The sequence below is a fragment of the Phocoena phocoena genome, chromosome 10 (genome assembly GCF_963924675.1).
Source record: "Phocoena phocoena chromosome 10, mPhoPho1.1, whole genome shotgun sequence".
NCBI classification, from domain to species: Eukaryota; Metazoa; Chordata; class Mammalia; order Artiodactyla; family Phocoenidae; genus Phocoena; species Phocoena phocoena.
The window spans coordinates 4,831,563-4,855,804 of NC_089228.1; the positions used below are offsets into that span (position 1 = coordinate 4,831,563).

At 46.2% G+C, this 24,242-nt stretch overlaps 2 protein-coding genes across 7 annotated transcripts in view; one reads left to right on the forward strand and one right to left on the reverse strand.

Moving 5' to 3' along the window:
* The window catches only part of RAF1 (Raf-1 proto-oncogene, serine/threonine kinase), a 29,458-nt gene extending 29,300 nt beyond the window's left edge, over positions 1-158 (forward strand). For all 6 annotated transcript variants that reach the window (XM_065885476.1, XM_065885477.1, XM_065885478.1 and 3 more), the window contains one exon: positions 15-158. In XM_065885476.1, coding sequence (XP_065741548.1) covers positions 15-158 — 144 coding nt within the window. The remainder of the gene's footprint in view (positions 1-14) is intronic.
* A 1,975-nt stretch (positions 159-2,133) lies between these two features.
* The window catches only part of MKRN2 (makorin ring finger protein 2), a 28,109-nt gene continuing 6,000 nt past the window's right edge, over positions 2,134-24,242 (reverse strand). The window contains exons 2-8 of the mRNA XM_065885483.1: positions 16,715-16,843; positions 15,613-15,794; positions 13,916-14,220; positions 12,795-13,009; positions 10,569-10,679; positions 2,451-2,595; positions 2,134-2,271 (exon numbers count right to left, since the gene is read on the reverse strand). Coding sequence (XP_065741555.1) covers positions 2,134-2,271; positions 2,451-2,595; positions 10,569-10,679; positions 12,795-13,009; positions 13,916-14,220; positions 15,613-15,794; positions 16,715-16,843 — 1,225 coding nt within the window. The remainder of the gene's footprint in view (positions 2,272-2,450; positions 2,596-10,568; positions 10,680-12,794; positions 13,010-13,915; positions 14,221-15,612; positions 15,795-16,714; positions 16,844-24,242) is intronic.

Genomic DNA, 24,242 nt, shown 5'->3' on the forward strand with positions numbered 1-24,242 from the left:
TGGCCTTGTTTCAGATCCTGTCTTCCATTGAGCTGCTCCAACACTCTCTACCGAAAATCAACCGGAGCGCTTCTGAGCCATCCCTGCACCGGGCGGCCCATACCGAGGACATCAATGCCTGCACGCTGACCACATCCCCTAGATTGCCTGTCTTCTAGTTGACTCTGCACCTGCACTCAGGCCACCAGGTGGGAAGGGAAGTCAGCAGGCATCACCTTTCTGTGGGGACAGAGCTCGTTTTTAGAGAAGCTGCTGCTAAGGACCTTCTAGACCACTCACAGGGCCTTAACTTCACGTTGCCTTTTCTACCCCTCTGGCCCTGGGAGGAGGAAGCCATTTGCAGTGTTGGTTTGTCCTGTTCCCCCACAACCCCTGTGCTCATGAGCTGAGCCTCCTTCAGATGCACCGGTGGCTGCCATCTGTTCGAGTATTTTTAGGGCAAGAAAAAGCACTCAGAGGGGAAATGCAGGTAGGTAGCAGGCAAACCAGCCGTGACGTGGGGACATGTGGATTTTGGAAATCAGCTCCTACGAGGAACGCTTATCACAGGACTTCTCTTCAGAGATATGTGGTGTGGCACCAAACAGGTAGTTTTTGCACATAATGCACCAAACAGCCCAGGACTGTCGAGACCATGGCAGTCTGGAGGAGCCTGCTTTGGTACTATGGACTTGACTTTGGGGACACTGCCTTTTCTTGAAGGTCTCTAGTGCTTTGGGATGGTTTTCCAGAAGAGGTGCTTGGCCTGCCCCTCCCAGTCTCCGCCCTCTCAGGGAGCAGTCTTCCATTGTGCTGAATTTGTCTTCCAGGAGCTGCCCCTATGGGGCGGGGGCGGGCCCCCCCACCCCTGCCCCGCCAGCCTTGTCCCTACATCACATCGTATCAAGGAAGCCAGGAACACAGGTTTTCTTGGGTTTAATTTTGTTTTTATTGCGCCTGACAAAATACAGTTATTCAATTTGTTATTTTAATAAAATAAATTAAATGTAGGGTTTAATGGCTGTTTCCTCCTTTTAAAGTAATCCTGAGCTCACAGCTTGAACTCCATTTTGTTCATGCCTTTGGGAGCAGAAGTCAAGAAACAGGAAATGGGCCCAGAGCCTCTGCTGGGAATTGAATTCAGCCTTTGTCACCCTTCACTTACTTACTTAAGAACTCCAAACTCAGGTAAAGAGGAGACTTTCTTCTTAATGCATTTATAAAACATTTGGTATCTACAGCTGTCTATAAAAATAGATAATTTAGGCTTGGATTGTGTTCTGATTCACAAGGTTATGCTCCTTCAATTAAAATCACTACTGATGACAGAAGACTTGTACTCTCTTCAGGACCACCGCTAGATAAGAACCAGAAACTGTTCTTGGGTGCTGTTTTTATAAAATTTAAAATCAAAGCCAGGTTTTACAGATAAGAACATACATGAACCCTCGGGGCACAAGCCAGCAGAGAGTTTCCCTGGAGGCACGTGTGCAAGATTACTCCGATTGTGACCCTACCCTACCACAAACCGGAAAAGAGGGGCCATATTTCTGCTTCCTGTTACTTCAAGAGCCCCCCCCCCCACCCCACCCCCAGGTAAGAAGGTTTATACCTGTCTGCTGAACGTCCTGCAACAAGACTTCTCCCCTGATTTGGGACACTGCAGAGCCCTAAGTCGAGTTTTGTGCTGAGGTGTGCAGCGCTCACTTGGTTTTTGAAAAGCAAATACAAATCCAGTGTTGCCCACACTATTTCAGTATACTAGGGAGGTTCACCACACAGGAATCCTTTGGTAAGATAAATGAATCTGCTGCTTTAGGGGCAGCGCACGGTCCTCGAGGACGGGAGCCAGGCTGGTCTGAATCAATCAGTGAAAACGCTGGCTGGTCAGCTGGCCCCCCTGAGGAGTTTGAGGTGCAACTAACATAAACAGCAACTAGGGAAGCAGCAATTCCATATATGTGTTCAGGTTATTTTATATCCTCACTCTTCCCATGGCTGTAATAATGGAGTGGATGAGACCAAGATTAAATACAACCCCACTCAAATTCAAGTGACACGCCACCCCAGGCTGCCGTGAAGGAAGCTCTGCACACCCTGGCTTGGGGAAGCCTCGGCTGGTGGAGCCGAAGACGCAGGGCGACCACCTACTCTTCAGGGTTCTGATGACTCCACTCCGGAGAGGTGCATGAAGAGGTCCCCAAGCTCTGTCATGTCGACGTCTTCAGTGTTGTGGACATGCTGGCTTTCTCGGTTCTCAATGAAATCCCAGAGCCGCACCGAATTAAAGAACTGCAAAACCAGCCAGCAAACATGCTTGGTTATTGCTAAAGGCAACGTGAAAGCTGAGTAGCTTCTATTCTGTTTGCCTACCACATGCCCTTCTGCCAAAGCTACGAGGAGGGGCCAGGAGCAGTCCCCGGAAATGCCTACAGGTGGGTGTTCCTGACTAGAGATGGCGAAGTCCTTACCCTCACGGTGCCTTCAGAACTGAGCTGTTTCCGAGGTTTCTCTGGTTCTGCTAGCCGCCCATCAGGGTAAGCATGGCGGTAAAGGCATTTGCTTCCAAATGGGCAGGTCCCTTTGCCTTGCTCAAAGTATTTACAAGCTTTTTTTCTGAAAAGCAGAAAGAAAGGATCAGAAAAACAGTGGGAAGATCTGGGGTGCAGGTGAACCACTGTCTTCCTCCATCCCTGTCAGAGCCAGGTCAGCCTCAGGTCGGAGGGGCTGGATGCCGATTTCCAAGCTGGACGGTGCCTGCTCCACGATATGCTGCCACGGGGCCCCCACTGTGTTTTGAGCCTGCAGTGCTCCAAAGGCCTCCAGGGGCAGGTAGGCCTGAGCAGTCCTCTGGGCCAGCTGTCTGGGCGCCAAGGTTCTGAAGCTGGGCTACTTGCCTCAGCTCAAAGTCCCAACAGGAGGTTCACCCAGGAAAGTTCTCCTTCCTCCTGGCCAGCAGTGACGCCAAGGTGACCACAGGAAGCCTTCACTTAGGAGTCACAGGGAAAGCAGCAGGCTTTAGCAGCTGCCTAAAGTTACAAGTCTCATTCCAATCTTCCTTGTTCCCCACCCTCCAGAGCAGGGCTTCGTAACTCTATGTGCTACAGAACCCTTCTCGGAACAATGTTTTTAAATGCATAAAAGAAGACACACAGGTCTACAAAATACAGTTACCAGAAAGTTAAAAAAGATTTCCCCCCCATCTTCAGTTTCTAGCTACAGACCCCTATGTTACGAACCCCTGCTCCTGAGGAAACTCAGAACCAAACAGACAACTCCCATTCCTTCTCGCTGAAATGAAATTTGGCTTATGTAATCATAAGTGATCCCACGTTGCAGAGGAAGAGATGCCCGAGAAGCCAGAAGAGCGGGGAAGGTGCAGAAATGAAGCCAAATCCCAGCAGAAAGGGCAGGCTGCTGCGGGGATGGGGTACGTGGCGGTGGCAGACAAGGAAGGGACCTTCTTGATGTCAGTGTTCCCTGTCTTCTCAGACGAGGGGACAACGGCAAAGACAGTGGTGAAAGCCCCTGAGGCAGGCCTCAGAGCAGCACAAAGAAAAGCTCCCCAGCAGCTGTCCATTTCCACCAGGTCTGACTCAAGCACAGGTGACCGGGGAGTGGATTTGAGCAGAAGTCTGTGGACCAGACGCCATCATGGCCCACTGTCCCCAAGGTTCTGAGCAGATCTTCAAATGACCGCTCAAGTGGCAAGTTCTTAACAGGGTCTGCGGGACGCTGGCTTTAACAAACTCGTCAGGTTCAAAACATTATTCTCTGGTCCCCACCCCAAAATGATCGCCCCCCTCCCCCAGCCTTATCTGGTTACCAGGGACATAAGCCTCCAGATCACTCCTACTCCATCTCTGTTCTCAGCGCCCACATCCAATTGTGACTTCTGCCTACAAAGCACCTCCCCAGTCGACCATCTTCTCGGTTCCCACACCGTTGACGCGTTCGGGGCACCATCCTCTGTTGCCTGCCTGCCTGCTGTGGTCCAGTCTCAACTGGCCTTCTCACCAGGTTCTACTCTCTTCACACACCTCAGAGGAGCTTCCCCAAACAGTGTGTCCCTTGTCGTCCTGTTCTTAAAGACCACTCAAGGCCCCTTCAGACTTGTGCCTGTGTCCCTGTAGGTTCCACATCCTTCGATACACTTCTTTCAACCCCAGGGACCACGCCCACTGCTCCCCAAACACAAAATCTGCACCATTCTGCATCCATGTCATCGCATCTGCCATCCCAGCCCCCAACCCCGACACACGAACTATTCATGCTTCAGGGCTCAGGGTCCCATTCCCATCCTGCTTTCCCTGACACTCCCAGGTGCCTTCTCTATTGTGACATCTGGCTCCGGCCTCTCATGATGAATCTGTCACCAGATAACCTGTATCATAATTGTCCTTCTGTAATCTCCCATGACTGATTTTTACTCTATATCCCACATTGGTGTTTAGCTTGAGGGAACCTGGCCTGCAGCTCAGTAAATGTCTGTAGAATGCATGAAAACACTGTCATCAACAGAAAGCAAGGCCAGGAAGACCCAAACAGCAATAACGTGACTTTTCGGAGAACTGCAGCAGAGCTCCTTTCTGCAGGCTGGACCCCTCTGCCTTGCCACTCCTGCCCTCTGGTGGACACACAAGAACATCGCAGGAGGTAAAAATGGTAAAACAAGAAGATATCAAGCCTTTAGTAATCAATATGCAACTTAAAGGAACTATTTAAAAAGATAATATACAGTTTCGCTTTTAGTACCCTTCCTGCAGATGAACTAGAAATACAGACACTCTTAAAAGACCTGAAGGCACTGGAGAGTGAACAGAAGTAGGATTCTTCAAGAGATTAGACACCTGGAAGAATGGAATGGCAAGAGACTGAGTTATCTTTTTAAGAAAAAATAGCACTTAACCTAGAGCAGGCTCCAGGCAAGTATCTACGTGGGGTGGCTAAAACTCCAGTGGAAAAATCAAGTCTTTCTGGGCTGAAGAACAAAAAGAGTTGGTGGAAATCAACCACTGGAAGAGAGGAAACAGTCCCCCAAAGAAAAGGGCCTGAGAGGGACCCATCCAAATACTGCATACTAAGTCCTCCCTCCCAAATCCCAGGCCAGTCCCTAACCCACACATCAATGCAGCAGGCTCAAGGCAACTCAGCTAAGGATAAAAAAACTGAACTGAGATTTGAACTGCTGCCCAAGAGTTTGAGTCAAAACAATTTCTCTGCCTATTAAAACAAAAACATTAACGTTTTATAAATGAACCTAACAGAATCCAGAGTCTCTACAAGGTCAGATTTACAGTGTCTAGGTTACAATCCAAAATAACTCAATGAAGAATCAGTAAAATGTGACCCATTCTTAAAGGACAATCAACAGAGTCTAACTTCAAGATAACAAGGATTTCAAATCAGCTACTATACATGTGTTCAAGAACATGAGCAGAGAGGAAAGAAGACTGGACAAAAAAAAAAAAAGAACAGAGCCTGAAACTTATAGGACAATATAAAAAAGTCTATCACCTGTAATTAGAATCCCAGAAGAAAAGCAGTGTAGTAAAAAATGTGATGAAACAATGGCCAGAATTTCTCTAAATTTGGTGAATAATATAAACTTACAACTTCAGAGAAAAACAAGCAGTAAAATATGAAAAAAATCACTCCTAGGCAAAGTATCAAACTGCTGAAAACCAGGATAAAGACCCAGAAAAATGACATACTACAATCTGAATCACACATGACTTATCAGAAACTACAGAGGCCAGATTATACAGTGGAACGACATTTGCAAAGTGCTGAAAGAAGAGAAGGGAAAACCCCAAACTATCATCTCAGAATTTTACTCATTGAAAAAGGCGGCAAACATGTGAATAAGACCAATTAGACCAATAAATTCAATGCAAATATCTTTCAAGAATGGGGGAAAAAAAACCCATTTCTGATAAAAAGAAAACCTTCAAACTCATCACCAGCAGATCAGCAAAAATGTTAAAGGCAGTTCTTGAGGCTGAAGGGCAACTGTATCAACTGGAACGAATTACATACCAAATGACAGAACACTGGAAATATTATATATCTGACAAGTTTTAAGGCAAAAGTTATTACCTTGTGAGGTTCTAATGCATGTAAATATTACATCCCATACATTATAGTAAAGTTGCAGGATACAAAATCAATATCCAAAAATCAGTTGTTTTTTCATATACTACCAATGAAGTATCATCAGAAAGAGAAATTAAAACAATACCATTTACAACTGCATCAAAAAGAATAAAATACCTAGAAACACCAAGGAGGTTAAAGAGTCATACACCTGAAAACTGCAAGACACTGATGAATGAAATCAAAGACAACACATAAATGGGAAGATACTCCATGCATACGGATTAGAAGAATTCTGTTAAAATGTCCATACCACCCAAAGCAAGCAATCTCCACCAAAATTCCAATGGCATTTTTCACAGAAATAGAAAAAACAATCCTAAAATTTGTACAGACCCACAAAGTCCTGAACAGCTAAAGCAATCCTAAGAAGAACAAAGTTGGAGGCACTGCACGTCCTGATTTCAAATTAGTTTACAAAGCTATAGTGATCAAAACAGTATGGTACTGAACCAGACAGATCAATAGAACACCATAGAAAGCCCATAAATAAACCTGTTCATATATGGTCAATTAATTTACAACAAAGGAGCCAAGAATATGCAATGAGGAAAGGACAGTCTCTTCAAAAAATGGTGCTGGGAAAACTGGACAGCCACATGCAAAAGTATGAAACTGGACCACAATCTTGTACCATAAAAATTAACTCAAAGTGGATTAAAGGCTTGAGTGTAAGACATGAAAGCATAGGCAACAAGCTCCCTGACATCTGTCTTGGAGATGATTTTTTGGATTTAACACTGAGAGCAAAGGCAACAAAAGCAAAATTAAACAAGAGGGACCACATGAAACTAAAAAGCTTCTGCAGAACAAAGGAAACCATCACAAAATGAAAAGACAACCTACTGAATGGGAGAAAATATGTGCAAGTCACCTATCTGATAAGGGGTGAATATCCAAAATGTACAAAGAACTCATACAACTCAGTAGCAAAAAAAAAACCAATCAGATTCAATGGGCAGAGGAACTGAAGAGACAGTTTTTCAAAGAAGACACACAAATTGGCCATCAGGCACATAAAAAGATGCTCAATCTCACTAATCATCAGGGAAATGCAAATCAAAACCACAATTAGATATCACCTTACACCTGTTAGAAGAGATACCTGCACCCCCATGTTCACTGCAGCATTATTCACGATATCCAGCATATAAAAAGTTGTTTAACAGATGAATGGATAAAGAATATGTGGTATGTGACTGTGTGTATATACACACACACACAAAATGGAATATTATTCAGCCACAAGAAAGAAGGAAATCCTGCCACTTGTGACAACATGGATGGACCTTGAGGGCATTATGCTAAGTGAAATAAGTCAGAGAAAGACAAATACTGGATGGCATCACTTTTATGTGGGAATCTAAAAAAAAAAACCTCATAGAAACAGTAGAAAAGTGGTTGCAAGAGGCAAGGGTGCAGGGAAAATAGGGAGAGGTTGGTGAAAGGGTGCAGACTATCACCTATTAAGATGAATAAAGATAAAACACTGACTCTGGTTGACAACACTATTGCTAAGACGGTAGAAAAGAACACTGTGAGGCAATGGATGCGTTAATTAGCTAGACGGGGGCTCCTTTCACAATGTAGATCCAGTTACCATGAGGTACACTTTAAAGTACCTCATAATTTTGTCAATTATACCTAAATAATAAAAAAATATTACCTTGTGCAGTTCTAATAATGTATGATATGCATTATATCTGTAGCACAAAGATGGTAATGAGGAAGTAACTGCATATTATATAAGGCAGCAGGAACATTAATTCTGACTAAAATATTAGGAGTATATTGTAATCCCAAGAAAAAACCATTTAAAAAAAAGAGATAAGCTAAAAAGATGCAAGTTAAAATGAATTCTAAACAATATTCAAAATAGCTAACACAGCAGAAACAGCAGAGGTATCCATCAGCAGGGGCACAGAACAACCGGGGTAAACAGGCAGCCCTTGCTTTGCAAGGTTCTGGTCATGTGCTATGGTCTGAATGTTTGGATCCCCCTAAAATTCATATACTGAAATCCTAATGTCCAGAGGGATAGAATTAGGAGACAGGTGATTAAGTCATGAGGGTGAAGCCCTCACGAATGGCATTAGTGTTCTTGTAAGAGAGCCGGTGAGCTCCTTCACCCCTTCCACCATGTGAGGACGCAGTGAGAGGACGCTGGCCCTCACTAGAACCCGACCATGCTGGCACCTTGATCTTGGACTTCCTAGCCTCCAGATCTGTGAGAAATAAATGCCTGCTGTTTATAAGCCACCCAGTCTGCTGTTAATCTGGAACAGACTGATACACCATGTACGGTGAGTTGAATAGCGGCCCCCAAAAGACAGCTCAAAATCCTAAGCCCTGCTACCTGTGAATGTGACTCTATTTGGAGAAAGGATCTTTGCTGATGGAGTTAAGGATCTCAAGATGAGATCATCCTGGATTAATGGGAGGGTCTTACGAGAGACCCTTACACGAGTCAGAGGGGAGAGACACAGAGCAGACAAAGGCAGAGACTGGAGTTACGCCGCGCCCAGAAGCCAGGAGAGGGGCCTGGAACAAATTCTCCCTCAGAGCCTCCAGGAGGAGCCACCCTTGCCCACACCTGGATATTGGACTTCCAGCCTCCACAAGTGTGAAAGAACAGATGTCTGGTGTTTGAGCACCCAGTCTGTGGTAATGTTACAGCAGCCACAGGAAATGAATCCACCATGGTTTCGTTAAGTGCCACTGGTCCCCCAGCAACACAGTTCAAATTTCTGTCACCACAACACACAACTGTGAGTGACCACGTGAAGCACACACTGTCAGCTCTTCAGTCCAAACCACCATACGAACAGCACACGTGCGCCATGGTCAGTGACTGACCACCTTAACTCTCCTCCCAAGTCTGTCGGTGACTGGTCACTGTGCATCTGTTATTCAGTGGAGCTGTGTTGCCTCCTTGTTGCCCAGTGATACATCCACAAGACATTTTACAAAAACGGATAACTGAAAGAGGAAACTGGCCAACGAAGATAGAAGTACAGCAAAGAAATGACAGGTGGTTAACACTGGAAGTGAGACCTGAATCCTCCGCCATATTCAACGCGTCAGCAAATCCATCCCAGTTCTTCTAAACAGGTCCAGAATCTGACCACTTGCCATCACCTCCATGCCTCCTACCCTGGTCCAAGCCCTGCCACATCTCGCCTGGACTGTTGTAACAGCCTGACTGGCCTCCCCATTTCCACTTTTGCCTCCTCTTTCAATATATTCTCAGTGGTTCAGCCACAGTGATCCTTTCAGAATATATCATATCATGTCACTCCTCTGGTCAAAATCGTATGACAGCTGTCCACCTCAGCCAGAATAAAAAAGCTAGTCTATCCAATGACGTACAGAGCCCGACACAATTCACCCCACTCCCCCTGTCCTCGTCTCCAGTGTTCTCCCCACCTGCTTCTCTCCTGCAGCTCCGCCTTGCTGTTCCGAACAAGGCAGACACGCTCCAGCCTCAGAGCTTTCTCTGCAGTGACAGCGCCGTCCCTCTGAGCGCTCTTTTCAGTCACATGGACATGGCTCGCCGCCTTGCCTCCTCAAGATCTCTGCTCACAGGTCGCCTTACTGAGGTGTCCTCTGGGCTCCAGCATGGAAACTGCAATCCCCTCATTTCCTATCCCCATTCCCAGGCTTATTTCACTCCTTAGCCCCACCATATAATAAACATTTTCCTATTTTCTTGTTTGTTTCTTATTATTCTTATTTTTTTCCTTCAGTAGAATGTGAGCTGTGTGAGGGCTGGGATTTTTGTCTAGTTTGTTTAATGCTGTATCTCCAGCAACTAGAAAAGGCCTATCAGACAGATTTTTCATCTCTATTTGTTGAACGAATGATCAGAGATAAAAAGGCTATCTTAGCACTACAAGCAGGATTTCTAAGGGACACTGCTCAGCTTAAAAACCGTTTAGCAGGGCTTCCCTGGTGGCGCAGTGGTTGGGAATCTGCCTGCCAATGCAGGGGACATGGGTTCGAGCCCTGGTCTGGGAGGATCCCACATGCCGCGGAGCAACTAGGCCCGTGAACCACAACTACTGAGCCTGCGCGTCTGGAGCCTGTGCTCCGCAACGGGAGAGGCCGCGACAGTGAGAGAGAGGCCTGCGCACCGCGATGAAGAGTGGCCCCCGCTCGCCGTAACTGGAGAAAGCCCTCACACAGAAACGAAGACCCAACACAGCCAAAAATAAATAAATTTATAAAAAGCAAAAAAACAAACAAAACAAAACCGTTAAGCAAGTCCACTTCACCACAGCCGTGCTTGCTCATCTCTGTGTCCCCAGAGCCCAGCATGCTGCCCGAGAGAAAAGACACTGAGTGGCCTCCCCACAGGGCAGGCCCTGCATGAAGCAAAGATGGAAACAAGAGCCAGGCCCCCACCAGATCACGCTTGAGCGCAGAGCACTTACCCCATTCCCTGTTTGAAAGCTTCAATCAACTCGTTCTTTTTATTCTGATCTTCTACCCAATACACACTTGGAATTACAAACTCTGATATCACACGGCACTCCGGACAAGACCTGAAGTAAGAATCAGGTTAGTAAGGGAGAGATTCAGTTACAAATCCTGTGCATACTCCACCACTAAACCTTGTGCTCAAATGCATGACCGCTCCAGGTGTTTTTCCCACCCCGGAATTCTAAAAGGTACAAACGCAGTCCTCTAACCTAATTTACTGTTGAAACGTGTTCTTCTCAACAATAAAAAAGACAACCTAATTTTAAAATGGGGAAAGGATTTGAGTAGGCATTTCTCCAAAATGGCCAATAAACACAGAAAAAGATGTTCAGTACCATTAGTTATCAGGGAAATGCAAATCAAAACCACACTAAGGTATCACTTAACACCTGCAAGGATGGCTAACATCAGAAATCAAGACCAACTAAGTGCTGGCAAGAATGCGGAGAAACGAATCCTCCTATGTTGCTGACGGGGACGTAAAATGGTCCAGCCACTATGGATGGCAGTCTGGCAGTTTCTCAAAATGTTAAACACAGAGTTCCCATATGCCCAGCAACTCCACTCCTAAGGGTATACCCAAAAGTTCTGAAAATAGTATTCAAACAAATACACAAATGTTCATAGGCACACTAGCCATAATAGCCAAAAGGTGGAAACAACCCAAATGTCCATCAACTGATGAATGCATAAACAAAATGTGGTCTAGCCATACAACGGAGTATTATTTATAATCACTAAAAAAGAATGGAGGGGCTTCCCTGGTGGCGCAGTGGTTGAGAGTCCGCCTGCCGATGCAGGGGACACGGGTTCGTGCCCCGGTCCGGGAAGATCCCACATGCCGCGGAGCGGCTGGGCCCGTGAGCCATGGCCACTGAGCCTGCACATCCGGAGCCTGTGCTCCGCAACGGGAGAGGCCACAGCGGTGAGAGGCCCGCGTACCGAAAGAAAAAAAAAAAATAAAAGAATGGAGTACTGATCCATGCTACAATATGGGTGAACTCTGAAAACATGCTGAGTGAAAGAAGCCAGACACAAAGGGCACAATATCGTATGATTCCATTTATATGAAATGTCCAGAACAGGTAAATTCATAGAGAAAGAGGAGATCAGGGGCTGGAAAGAGGGATGAACAGGCAGTGACTGTAGGCAGAGGTTTCTTTTTAAGATGATGAAAATGTTCTAAAATTAGGCTATAGTAACAACAGCTGCACAACTAAGAATATATATATATTAAAAAAAAACCTGAATTGTACTTTTTTTTTTTTTTTTTTTTTTTTTTTTGCGGTACGCAGGCCTCTCACTGTTGTGGCCTCTCCCGTTGCGGAGCACAGGCTCCGGACGCGCAGGCTCAGTGGCCAAGGCTCACGGGCCCAGCCGCTCCACGGCATGTGGGATCTTCCCAGACCGGGGCACGCACCCGTGTCCCCTGCATCGGCAGGCGGACTCTCAACCACTGCGCCACCAGGGAAGCCCTGAATTGTACATTTTTATCTCAATAAAGCTGTCATTTTACCACACGAATGTGTGACTTCAGGCAAGTTACTTGACCTCACCATACCTGAGTTTCCCTATACATAAAATGAGAATGATGATCAGAGGGTCTCTGAGAGAATTACGACTTAATGTATGTGAAGTTTCTGACAGTACACAGCACGCGGTAACTTCTCACTACGACTTAGCTTTTCTCCCACCCCACTGCGGAATTTGAGAATCCTATGATGTTGTGTGTCAGTTATCTCTCAATAAGGCTGGGGGATAAAACCCTGTGTTGGCTCACTGAGTACCTCCCATGTATCAGACATTAATGTGAAATGTGTTACATGCACTATTCCATTTAGTCCTCAAATAAGCCCTACGTTACAGATTAAAGAAAAAAAGGCAATCGGCCTACGGGCGGACCACCAGTAACTGTGCCAGAGGCAAATGGGCCTTCTCACACAGAGGATCCCTGCTGAGTGTCCCCCCAACACCCTAAATGCCTGGCAGGAATTGTCACCTTCCTTTTTAAAGGAAGAGACAGTTGGGCTCAGGGAGGGTCTGCGACTTGCTCAAGTCCTTGCTCAAGGACTCACCACTCACCTGTGGAGGACAAGGGAAGGCTTCCCTGTGGATGAAGAAAATCCCCAATCAAACCTTCTCCCAGATTCTATAGGTAAGAACCCTGCTGCACTTACTTGATGATTGGGTTCTCAAACTGCTTGGCACACCTCCACTGCCGGATGCAGGACAGGCAATACGTGTGGTTGCAGTTGGAAAGGATCCCGAACCTCCGCTCTGAGGCTGACGCTTTCTCGAGGATAACCTCCATGCAGATGCTGCACGCTTTGTCCTGACTCGCCTGGAAGGCAAAGGCCTTCTCCATCTCGTGTTCGAATGTTGACATGCAGATCTGAAGTACAGGGAAGGGGGAAGGAAACCTTTGGTTCTGGGCTGGGGAGTGGTGAGAGCCCAGAATGACTGCCGGCCACACAGTACAAACCAGGATCGGGAAGGAACGGGGACTGTGGCTGCTTCCGGCAGGCCCGGCCATGCCCTGCATTCGGGACACAAAGCTCTCTCAAGACCACCACTGGGTCGCCCCCGGCCTGTCGGCACTGCTCCACGGTCACTTCCAATTTAAAGCCGAGACCAGAGGCCCAAGAAGATTAGAGGGCCACTGTGGGGTCAAGGAGGTCCCAAAGACTGGGACCCTGGTCTCCTTGCCCCTCTGGGTACCGCCTTTCCCAACACCAACACCGTTAATGCCAAATAACCCTTAATCTAAAACATCAGGCTGACAGGCCAGGGTCAGAGGTCAGCAGCATCACTTCCTCCTACGAGAACCGGTTACTGAACGAATCCCTTCACACTCAGGAGGCAGGTGAACAGAGCATGTCCCCTGCGCAGCACCACGCATCAGGCCCCAGAATCAATGCAAAGGACCTAGGACCCAGGCCCTCGCACAGGGGATGCACACACGAGCCGAACCCACCGCACAGCACCCGGATGTCATGTCCCTGGGGAGGAGGGAAGCGCTAACCCGTGCTCACCTGAACACCCCCCGGGGGACGGCAGAGGGTTCAGACAACCTCCACAGCTCTGTGCTGAGCAGAAGCCCGCACAAACACGGGAGCCTAATGACCTGCAAGGTCCCTTCCGACACCGAACTCCTCAAATTCTCCAGAACTCGGCCTGGCTGGCCAGGTACACAATGCAGGTATTACTGGCAGAAAGATGCTTACAGAAATACCAATTCTGTCACTTAGTGCACTTCAAATTCCTTAAAAAGAGTTCCCGTAAAGGCTTGCAACTGTACCTTCTCGTGAGCTTTCCTTTGCTCTGGGTCGAAGGGGTGCAGGACTTGTAACCTACAGATTTCACATACTTCCCCATGCAGGTAGACACAAGCATCCCCAAATCGGCACTCCCCGGCAGCTGCGTAGGGGCACAGCTGCTGCTCGCTGCTGTAGGAGCTGCTAGCTTCCAAGCTGTCGAGACCACTCCTGATCGCTTCTAGGTAGGAAAGCGGCTTCAGCTCCGGGCTGTTCTGCAGGTCGCTGCAGCCTCCGGGATTACTCACCACACTTGGGCAAGTCTTTTCTTCAGCCATGCCAGAGAGATCTTAAAATAAAACACACGGAACACACACACACACACACACACACACACACACACATATGAAAACTGGCCCAACCCTTCTGGTAAGCAATCAGTCAAAACCTGACAAATTAACCCTGACTTTGGGAATTTCACTCTTGGGATGTATGGAAAAAAACAGGCCAAGAGGGGAAAAATAAAAGAAAAAATGTTCAGAGTGATATTACTTAGAATCATAATAAAAAAACAAAAAACATAATTGGCAACATAGGGAAATAGCAAAGCAGACCATGATATATTTATATAAAATAACACTAAAGTTCCTTTTTAAAAATGCCAAGTATGGAAATCTCAACACATGGACCAGTTACACTTAAAAAAAAAAATTTGAAAGAAAACAAAGTATAAGTCAAAAGGAATTCAGAATGAGGTCAACAGAATACAGTGGTTTTTCCTTTTTACCAGTAAAGTTACCAATCTTTTTTTTTTTTTTTTTTTTTTGCGGTTCGCGGGCCTCTCACTGTTGTGGCCTCTCCCGTTGCGGAGCACAGGCTCCGGACGCACAGGCTCAGCGGCCATGGCTCACGGGCCCAGCCGCTCCGCGGCACATGGGATCCTCCCGGACCGGGGCACGAACCCGTGTTCCCTGCATCGGCAGGCGGACTCTCAACCACTGCGCCACCAGGGAAGCCCTACCAATCTTTTTAAAGTGAAAGAGAATGAAAATCTGGAGCAAGTCTCTGGGTCCTGAGGCCAGAGTCAAACTGTCCTTCGGCCACCCACCCGCTTCTCACACGGGAGCTGCTGCCTACCCATCAAGCTTCTAACATTTTCCGAGGGGATATATCTGACGCAATGGATTTATTGTTTGCTTAAGATGAGATCTGCCTATCTTATGCTGAACAACTTCCAGAAGTAGAAACCTCTTCACCTGGTGAGGACCAGCCAATAAAAACAACTACGATTTGTAGCCTTCTACCCACGCAAACCTGCTCCAGGGTACAGATCACTCCCCAAACCTGAACATGCTATTCTATTTCCAAAGATGGAACTGGCTCAGCCTAAGAACTAAGACTATGAACTGACCAAGAAGACAAACAGTGAAACGTGCTCTTCAACAAAACATGTAGCTTTGAAATGAACAGCTTGGTGCTTCTCAGAGTTGGGCAACCACGCTATGCAGATGACAGTTACATGGTGACAAAAAGGCCACTTTCAATGTGTTGCCAGGCAAACCTGGCGCTCTGCCCCACCACGGACACGAGGCCTAATGCGTCATCTGAACGCCCTGCAGCCAGATGTGGCCCGTTCTCAGGACTGTTCTGGGTGTGAGGTTAGGAGCCCCCTTGACAAGAGAAGGCCAAGGAAAGGAAGAGTGCTGTTCAAAAAGGCAACAGAAGGGTTCTGCTCACTCACTTCGGTCTCTAAGTACCAATGTCCTCTTTTCACGTTTCCCAGGCTCGTGTAAGTTAGTTTTCATGATTGATGCAGTGAGGTCGGAAGGAGGGTGAGGACTGTGGAAACCCAGGGAGGGCACCCCGTGGGGAACAGTGCCCATGGCCCCACCAGCTGCAGCAGAGGGCCTCGTGTGATCGTACCTGAACAAAACACAGAGCAGATGCATTACGGACACACCACATGCACATGCCTCCCGCATTCCCCAGACCTGGAACATCCCTCCTTCTGCTCCATCTGTAGACGGGGACAATGAGACAATCGTTTCCTGTATTTTAACTGATAAAAGTCTTATCAATTAGTAAGAATTACCCGGCAATTCAGAGTGAGTAGTACACTGCTATCACCTCCACTTAAGTGTCCTGTGGGACTTGGGTGGGACAGATGCACTGCCCAGACCACACAAAGAGAGCCCAACGGTTCTGGAGATGCTGACTGACTGGCTTCTCCTGGACTGTCTCTTGGGGGCGCCCACTGGCAGGGGGAGGGCTGAGTGGGCCAACTTCCCACATCCCAGGCAGCACTGAGGAAGGACTGAAGGGAGCTCTGCAGCCCAGGAAAGCAGATCAGCCCTTCACTACAACAGCACAGGAACAGGTTTTGGAATTTTCTCCTGTCTAGAAGTTACAAAACTTGCCTACAGATGTCAGTACATGCTCATAAATGTTCACTGCACTCACAGCAAAAAACTGGAAGCCCCTTAAGTATCTAATACAGGGATAGTTAATAAAATGATGGTACGTCAACATTATGAAGAATTATAAAATTACAGGTAAGACATAAAGTAGCAGCACTGGAAGGAGCTTATGACATGTTAAAAAAAGGCAAGATAGAAAATCTTATGTATACTCTGAGGGCAAATTTATAACTATAGACTCATAAGAATAGACATGAAAAGAGACTTTGAAAAATTAAAATTTTTATGGTACTAAATTTGAGGTTTCAAAATTATTTTTGTAACATTACTTTTAAACTAAAGTTTTCCCATCATCAAGACCCAGGATTTAAATCCGTGAAGGTAGTGAACTCAGTGTAACAGCTGGCGATAGAAGCGGGTGCTTGCCTGCAACGAGTTCCGTAGGCGCAACAGCCCTTCTGGTAGTACTTGCAGATGGTAGATGGCTTGCTGTTTGCCAAGTCATGTGAGAACAGGCACTGGTTTCCTTCCCGACACACACCATGCATAAAATACCTGATGAGACAAGCAGAGGCATAAAACTTTTGTTGTTGTTGTTGTTGCGGTACGCGGGCCTCTCACTGTTGTGGCCTCTCCTGTTGTGGAGCACAGGATCCAGACACGGAGGCTCAGCGGCCATGGCTCACGGGCCTAGCCGCTCTGTGGCACGTGGGATCTTCCCGGACTGGGGCACAAACCCGTGTCCCTTGCATCGGCAGGCGGACTCTCAACCACTGCACCACCAGGGAAGCCCAAGACAGTGATTTTAGATGCACCACATCTATTTCAATGACAGCTTTTCTGGAAGAAAAATGATCCCATGCATTTGTCTTAAGATATATCCTCTTGGGCTTCCCTGGTGGCGCAGTGGTTGAGAGTCCACCTGCTGATGCAGGGGACAAGGGTTCGTGCCCCGGTCCGGGAAGATCCCACATGCCGCGGAGCGGCTGGGCCCGTGAGCCATGGCCGCTGAGCCTGCGCGTCCGGAGCCTGTGCTCCGCAACGGGAGAGGCCACAACAGTGAGAGGCCCGCGTACCGCAAAAAAAAAAAAAAAAGATATATCCTCTTGATTTAAGATAGGCCACATACGTAAAATGTGAGCCTCATGACTGAGAAAATGCACATTGAAAGACTGCTCTGTTCTCATGGATTTTAAAGGGTATGGTTGTAAAGGAGTCAGAGACCCAGGCTCGAGATCTAGCTGTGCCACGTGTAAGCAAGTCACAAAACCAACTCCCCTGGGCCTTCCTACCTTTACCTATAAAACAAAAATTACACTGCCTACTCTACTATAAACTGTGGTGAGGCTCAAAAAAGATAGTGGAGCAACAGGAGACACATATAAGAATGTTCCACTAAGTTGTCCAATTCTGGCCCTGAAAGAACAACTGGGAGGCATTCTAGTTCTGTCCAGCCAGAGCAGAGAGGCCTGGCTGAATACTCAGAGGAAACTGTAGAGGGACATGCCTTGGCATTAAGGGTAAACAAGTCCCCAAATAAAGAGATTTTAGACCTGCCCTAATAAACATTTTTTTTTTTTTTTAAAAAAACAAGCTTCAAAACGATCTAGCTGATAGCAAATAACTTACTGTCAACTAAAACAAACTTTAACATTCTTTGAAGGAAGACCAAAAAATCCAAATGCTCAAAAATACTCACAATGTTTGGCGTCCAATCAAAAATTACTAGACATACCAAAAAGCAGGAAAATGTGACCCATAGCCAGGAGAAAAATTAGTCAATTAACAGGAATGACAGATGATGGACTCAGCAGACAAGGACTTTAAAACCAGCTGTGACAGGCTATCATCAAAAAATCCACAAACAATAAATGCTTGAGAGGGTGTGGAGAGAAGGGAACCCTCTTGCACTGTAGGTAGGAATGTAAATTGGTGCAGCCACTAATGGAGAACAGCATGGAGGTTCCTTAGAAAACTAAAAACACAGCTACCATATGACCCTGCAATCCCACTCCTGGGCATATATCTGGAGAAAAACATGGTCCGAAAGGATACATGCACCCCAACGTTGATTGCAGCATTGTTTACAATAGCCAAGACATGGAAGCGACCTGAATGTTCATCGACAGAGGAATGGATTAAGAAGATGTGGTACATATATACAATGGAACATTACTCAGCCATAAAAAAGAATGAAATAATGCCATTTGCAGCAACATGATGGACCTAGAGATTGTCACACTGAATGAAGTAAAGTCAGACAGGGAAAGAGAAATATCACATGATACGGCTTATATGTGGAATCGAAAAAGAAATGATACAAATGAACGTATTTACAAAACAAAACAACTCACAGACTCAGAGAACGAACTTTTGGTTACCAGGGGGGAAGGGTGGAGGGAAGGAATAGTTAGGGAGTTTGGGACTGACATGTACACACTGCTATATTTAAAAAGGATAACGGGGGCTTCCCTGGTGGCGCAGTGGTTGAGAGTCCGCCTGCCGATGCAGGGGACACGGGTTCATGCCCCGGTCCGGGAAGATCCCACATGCCATGGAGCGGCTGCGCACGTGAGCCATGGCCGCTGAGCCTGTGCTCTGCAACCGGAGAGGCCATAACAGTGAGAGGCCCGCGTACCGCAAAAAAAAAAAAAGCTTGTCAATAGAATCACACATGCACAATCAATTAACTTTTTTTTTTTTTTTTTTTTTTTTTCGGTACGCGGGCCTCTCACTGTTGTGGCCTCTCCCGCTGCGGAGCACAAGCTCCGGACGCGCAAGCTCAGCGGCCATGGCTCACGGGCCCAGCCGCTCCGCGGCACGCGGGATCCTCCCAGACCAGGACAGGAACCCATGTCCCCTGCATTGTCAGGCGGACCCTCAACCACTGCGCCACCAGGGAAGCCCTCAATTAACTTTTGATAAACGTGTCAAGGTAATTCAACAAATAATGCTGGACCCAGTATCTATATGGAAAAACAAAAAACGAAAAACCTCAAACATTACATGTCTGCTGATGTTACCCAATATGAAGTATACAACATAACCTGCCATGTATCCTAGCCAAAAACACTTAACTTGAATCCAACAAAACTTCAGATCTAACTTCTAGTTTATAGGAAATACAGGGGATTGGGAACAAGCTAAAAGACCTCATGAGGAAGCAACCAGATAAATACAAAAGAAGAGGCAGCAGGTGGGCCAGATCTCTTTACCAACGAGGCGTCATGGAAAAAAATAAGGGGAGGGGGCCTGGGTCTGGAAAATGATTTGGTGGTTTCTTAAAAACGTAAACATAAATTTACCATATGACTCAACAATTCCAGTCCTAGGTGTTTACCCAAGAGAAATGAAAACATATGTTCACACAAATACGTGTATAATACATGAATGTTCATAGCAACATTATTCATAATAGTCAAAAAGTGAAAACTGACAATTCCATCAACTGGTGAACGGATAAACAAAATGTAATATATCCATACAACGGGATATTATTTGGCAATAAAAAGGAAGGAATAATGATACATGCTACAAGGATGAGATGCAAACACACTACAGTAAGTGAAATAAGTCAGACACAAAAGACCACGTTGTATGAATCCATTTATAAGTAGTGTTAAAAAAGGGGCAAATCTATAGGAACAGAATGGTCCTTATAAAGATTATACAGCCTATATAGGCTACGTATAGACACAGTCCCTACATATGGTATGTAAATTATACTTCAATAAAGCTGTTAAAAGAAGAAAATTTAAAAAGGAGGAAACTGCACTAGATTAGTAGACAGAATATAAGGTAAGTAATAACCAATGCAATATTTGGCCCTGGATTATATTCTGGTTTGGACAAACCAGCTGTAAGAAACATCTGTGGGACAAATGGGGAAATCTGAGTACCGACTAGGTATCAGGTAATTTATTGACATGGAAAGTTGAAGATTATTAACTGAGAAAAGCATATTATATAACAGAATATACAGTAAAATGGTGTAACCGCTACGTAAAACAGTACAACGGTTCCTCAAAAAATTAAAAATAGAATTACCACATGACTGAGCAATTCCACTCTTGGGTATATACACAGAAGAACTGAAAGCAAGAACTCAAGTATTTGTACACCCCTGTTCAGAGTGCATTATTCACAGTAGCCAAAAGGTGAAAACAATCCAAGCGTCCATCAGAGGACGAATAGATAAACAAAATGTGGTCTACAAAAGTCTGACTTGTGCTACAACAGGGATGAACCTTGAAGATGTTACGCCAACTGACGGAAGCCTGACACAGGAAGACAGCACCGTGTGATTCCACTTATGAGAGGTGCTTAGAATAGTCAGATTCACAGAGAGAGGGAGAATGGGTGTTGTCGGGTTGGGGGAGGCAGAATGAGGAGTCAGTGTTTAAAGGGGACACAGTTTTAGGTTGGGAAGATGAAAAGAGCTCTGGAGGTGGATGGTGGTGACGGCTGCACGACAATGTGAATGTCCTTAATGCCACTGAACTGGACACTTAAAAATGGTTAAGAGGGTACATTTATGTTATGCACATTTTACCACAATTAAAAAATTTTAAAACAGCACATACAGTATGCTCTCATTTTGGTAAACACTAACTACACACATGCACACATCTGCATTTTAACAATGTGGAAAGACAGACAATAGCCTTTTTTTTTTTTTTTTTGCGGTACGCAGGCCTCTCACTGTTGTGGCCTCTCCCGTTGCGGAGCACAGGCTCCGGATGCGCAGGCTCAGCGGCCATGGCTCACGGGCCCAGCCCCTCCGCGGCATGTGGGATCCTCCCGGACCGGGGCACAAACCCGTGTCCCCTGCATTGGCAGGCGGGCTCTCAACCACTGCGCCACCAGGGAAGCCCGACAATAGCCTTTTTACAAGTGGCAATCCTTGAGGGTAAGGCATATGGTGTTTTTTTTGTTTTTTTTTAACACCTTTATTCGAGTATAAATGCTTTACAATGGTGTGTTAGTTTCTGCTTTATAACAAAGTGAATAAGTTATACATATACATATATCCCCATATCTCCTCCCTCTTGCATCTCCCTCCCACCCTCCCTATCCCACCCCTTTAGGTGGTCACAAACTACCGAGCTGATCTCCCTGTGCTATGCGGCTGCTTCCCACTAGCTATCTATTTTACATTTGCTAGTGTATATGTGTCCACGCCACTCTCTCACTTTGTCCCAGCTTACCCTTCCCCCATGGTATTTTCTTATTTTTGTTGATCTGTACTTTCTAATATTTCTACCATGAACATATACTGCTTTTGTAATAGTAAATGGTTGCTTTAGTTTTAAAAGATTATGAAGGGCTTCCCTGGCAGCGCAGTGGTTAAGAATCCGCCTGCCAATGCAGGGGACACTGGTTTGAGCCCTGGTCCGGGAAGATCACACATGCCACGGAGCAACTAAGCCCGTGTGCCACAAGTACTGAGCGTGCAAGCCACAACTACTGAGCCCGCAAGCCACCTACTGAAGCCTGCGTGCCTACAGCCCGTGCTCCGCAACGAGAAGCCACCGCAGTGAGAAGCCCGCGCACTGCAACGAAGGGTAGCCCCCGCTCGCCGCAACTAGAGAAAAGCCCGCGCATAGCAACAAAGACCCAACGCAGCCAAAAATAAATAAATTTATTTAAAAAAAAATTACGATAAGTATCAAATACTGGAGAGAGTATGGTTTAAAAAAAACCACATAAATGCTCAGTACAATACCTATCTCACAGTGGGTACCCCCAAAGTTCAGCTCTTATTAGTTTAGTAAAAAAACGCTGCCGATTAAGCTGACAGTTAGTTACAAGAGGGACCTGGGCCTTATCACAATGCACGCAGAGGGCTGAGGAGTCACAGTCCACGGACCGAGGCAGAGAGAAGGGGGAGCTGGCCCAGGGGCCACCTAGCCAAGCAGTCTACAGAATGCCCGGGTGCCGATGGGCGGGAGGAGTATGTGCCAGAAACACACAGAAAGGCAGGGAAGTGAGGCCCCACGAGGGTGTGGCAGGCCTGCTGAGACAGATGGAGGATCAGGCCTGACTGGGGCAGCTGGAATAGTGATGAGTGCACCTCCCAATAAGGGACAAGGGGCCCAAGTCAAGCCCTGAGACACACTAAACCCCCTTCCTAGGCCTCTTGCAGAAAGGCCACTGGAGCTGCAGGGCGAAGACAGACTGGAGAGGCTGGAAGTGTAGGTGAGAGGAGCCCGTCAGGAGGTTGCTCTGTAAAGGGGCTTTATCTGTGAACCCATGTTTTAACTTAAAAAATACACCATGGGAAGTCTCAAACATATACAAAAGCAGACAGTGGTAGGGTAACTCCCAAGATGTTTCCACACCAGCTTTCACCTTATCAACTCCCAAGCACTCTGGTTTCACCCATTTCTCCCCTCTCCCGTATGGCTGTGACAGTTTATCTTTTTAGCGAGGGATAACACATACCTTTTGAATGAAGACTTCGGGGCAAGGAGGGCCCTCCCTCCCTCTGAACAAGTGTGTGATCAGAAATATATGAAATGAGGAAAAATACAACAACTCCAACAAGCAGTGCCATCACCGCTCTGTCTAGCACTTTCACTTCTCTATCTCACTTAATCCTGATACTACTCTGAGGAATATTAGCTCTATACCCATGATGCAGACAGGAAAGCTGAGGCTCAGAGAGGTGTGACGACTCAGAGAAGATCTAATTGCTGAGTAGGGGACCCCAGCTCTGGTCTTCCCAAGACAGCCCTGACCTTTTCCCACCAAAACTGATTTTCCTGTCAGTCTGCCTCTGTCCATACCGTGGCCCCTTTCTGCAACACTGTACCCCATCTTTCACTGTACTTAACTGTGATAACCCACCTTCCTTCATGACCAGCACGAGTCCCGGCTGGACCAAGAAACCTTCCCACCGCTCCAGCCCACAGTGCGCTTTCTTGGCAGCTCCACGGTATAGCGCTTCCCAACTTGGGGCCCCTGACCCAAGAGAGCTGGGGCTCTTGAACACATGGTTGGGAACATCCGGTTAACGCCACACACAAAAATAAACTTGAAATGGATTAAAGACGTAAATTTAAGACTGGAAACCATAAAACTCCTAGAGGAAAACATAGGCTGAACACTCTTTGACATCAATCGTAGCAATATTTTTTTGGATCTGTCCCCTAAAGCAAAGGAAATAAAATAAAAAATAAACAAACTAAACATAAAAGCTTCTGCACAGCAAAGGAAACCATCGACAAAATGAAAAGACAACCTACTGAAGGGGAGAAAATATTTGCAAATGATTTGGTAAGGGGTTAATATCCAAAATATATAAACAGCTCATACAACTCAACATCAAAAAAAACAAACCACCTGATTAAAAAAGATGGGCAGAAAACCTGAATAGACGTTTTTCCAAAGAGGACATGCAGCTGGCCAACGTGCACATGAAAAGATGCTCAACATCACTAATCATCAGGGAAATGCAAATCAAAACCACAGTGAGAGATCACTTCACACCGGTCAGAATAGCTATCATAAAAAAGAACACAAACAACAAATGTTGGTGAGGGTATGGAGAAAAGGGAACCCTCCTACACTGTTGGTGGGAATGTAGAATGGTGCAGCCACTGTGGAAAACAGTACATACGTTTCCCAACTAACTAAAAAGAACCACCATGTGACCCAGCAATTCCACTCCTGGGTATATAAAAAAACCTCCAAAACACTAATTTGAAAAGATACATGCAAAGCACTAATCTGAAAAGATGCACGCACCCCAATGTTCACAGCAATATTATTTACAATTTCCAAGATGTGGAAGCAACCTAAATGTCCATCAACAGAGGAATGGATAAAGAAGATGTGGTATACGTATATACAACGGACTACTACTCAGCCAGTAAAAAGAATGAAATCTTGCCATCTGGAGCAACATAGATGAACTTGGAGGGCATTATGTGAAATAAGCCTGACAAATACT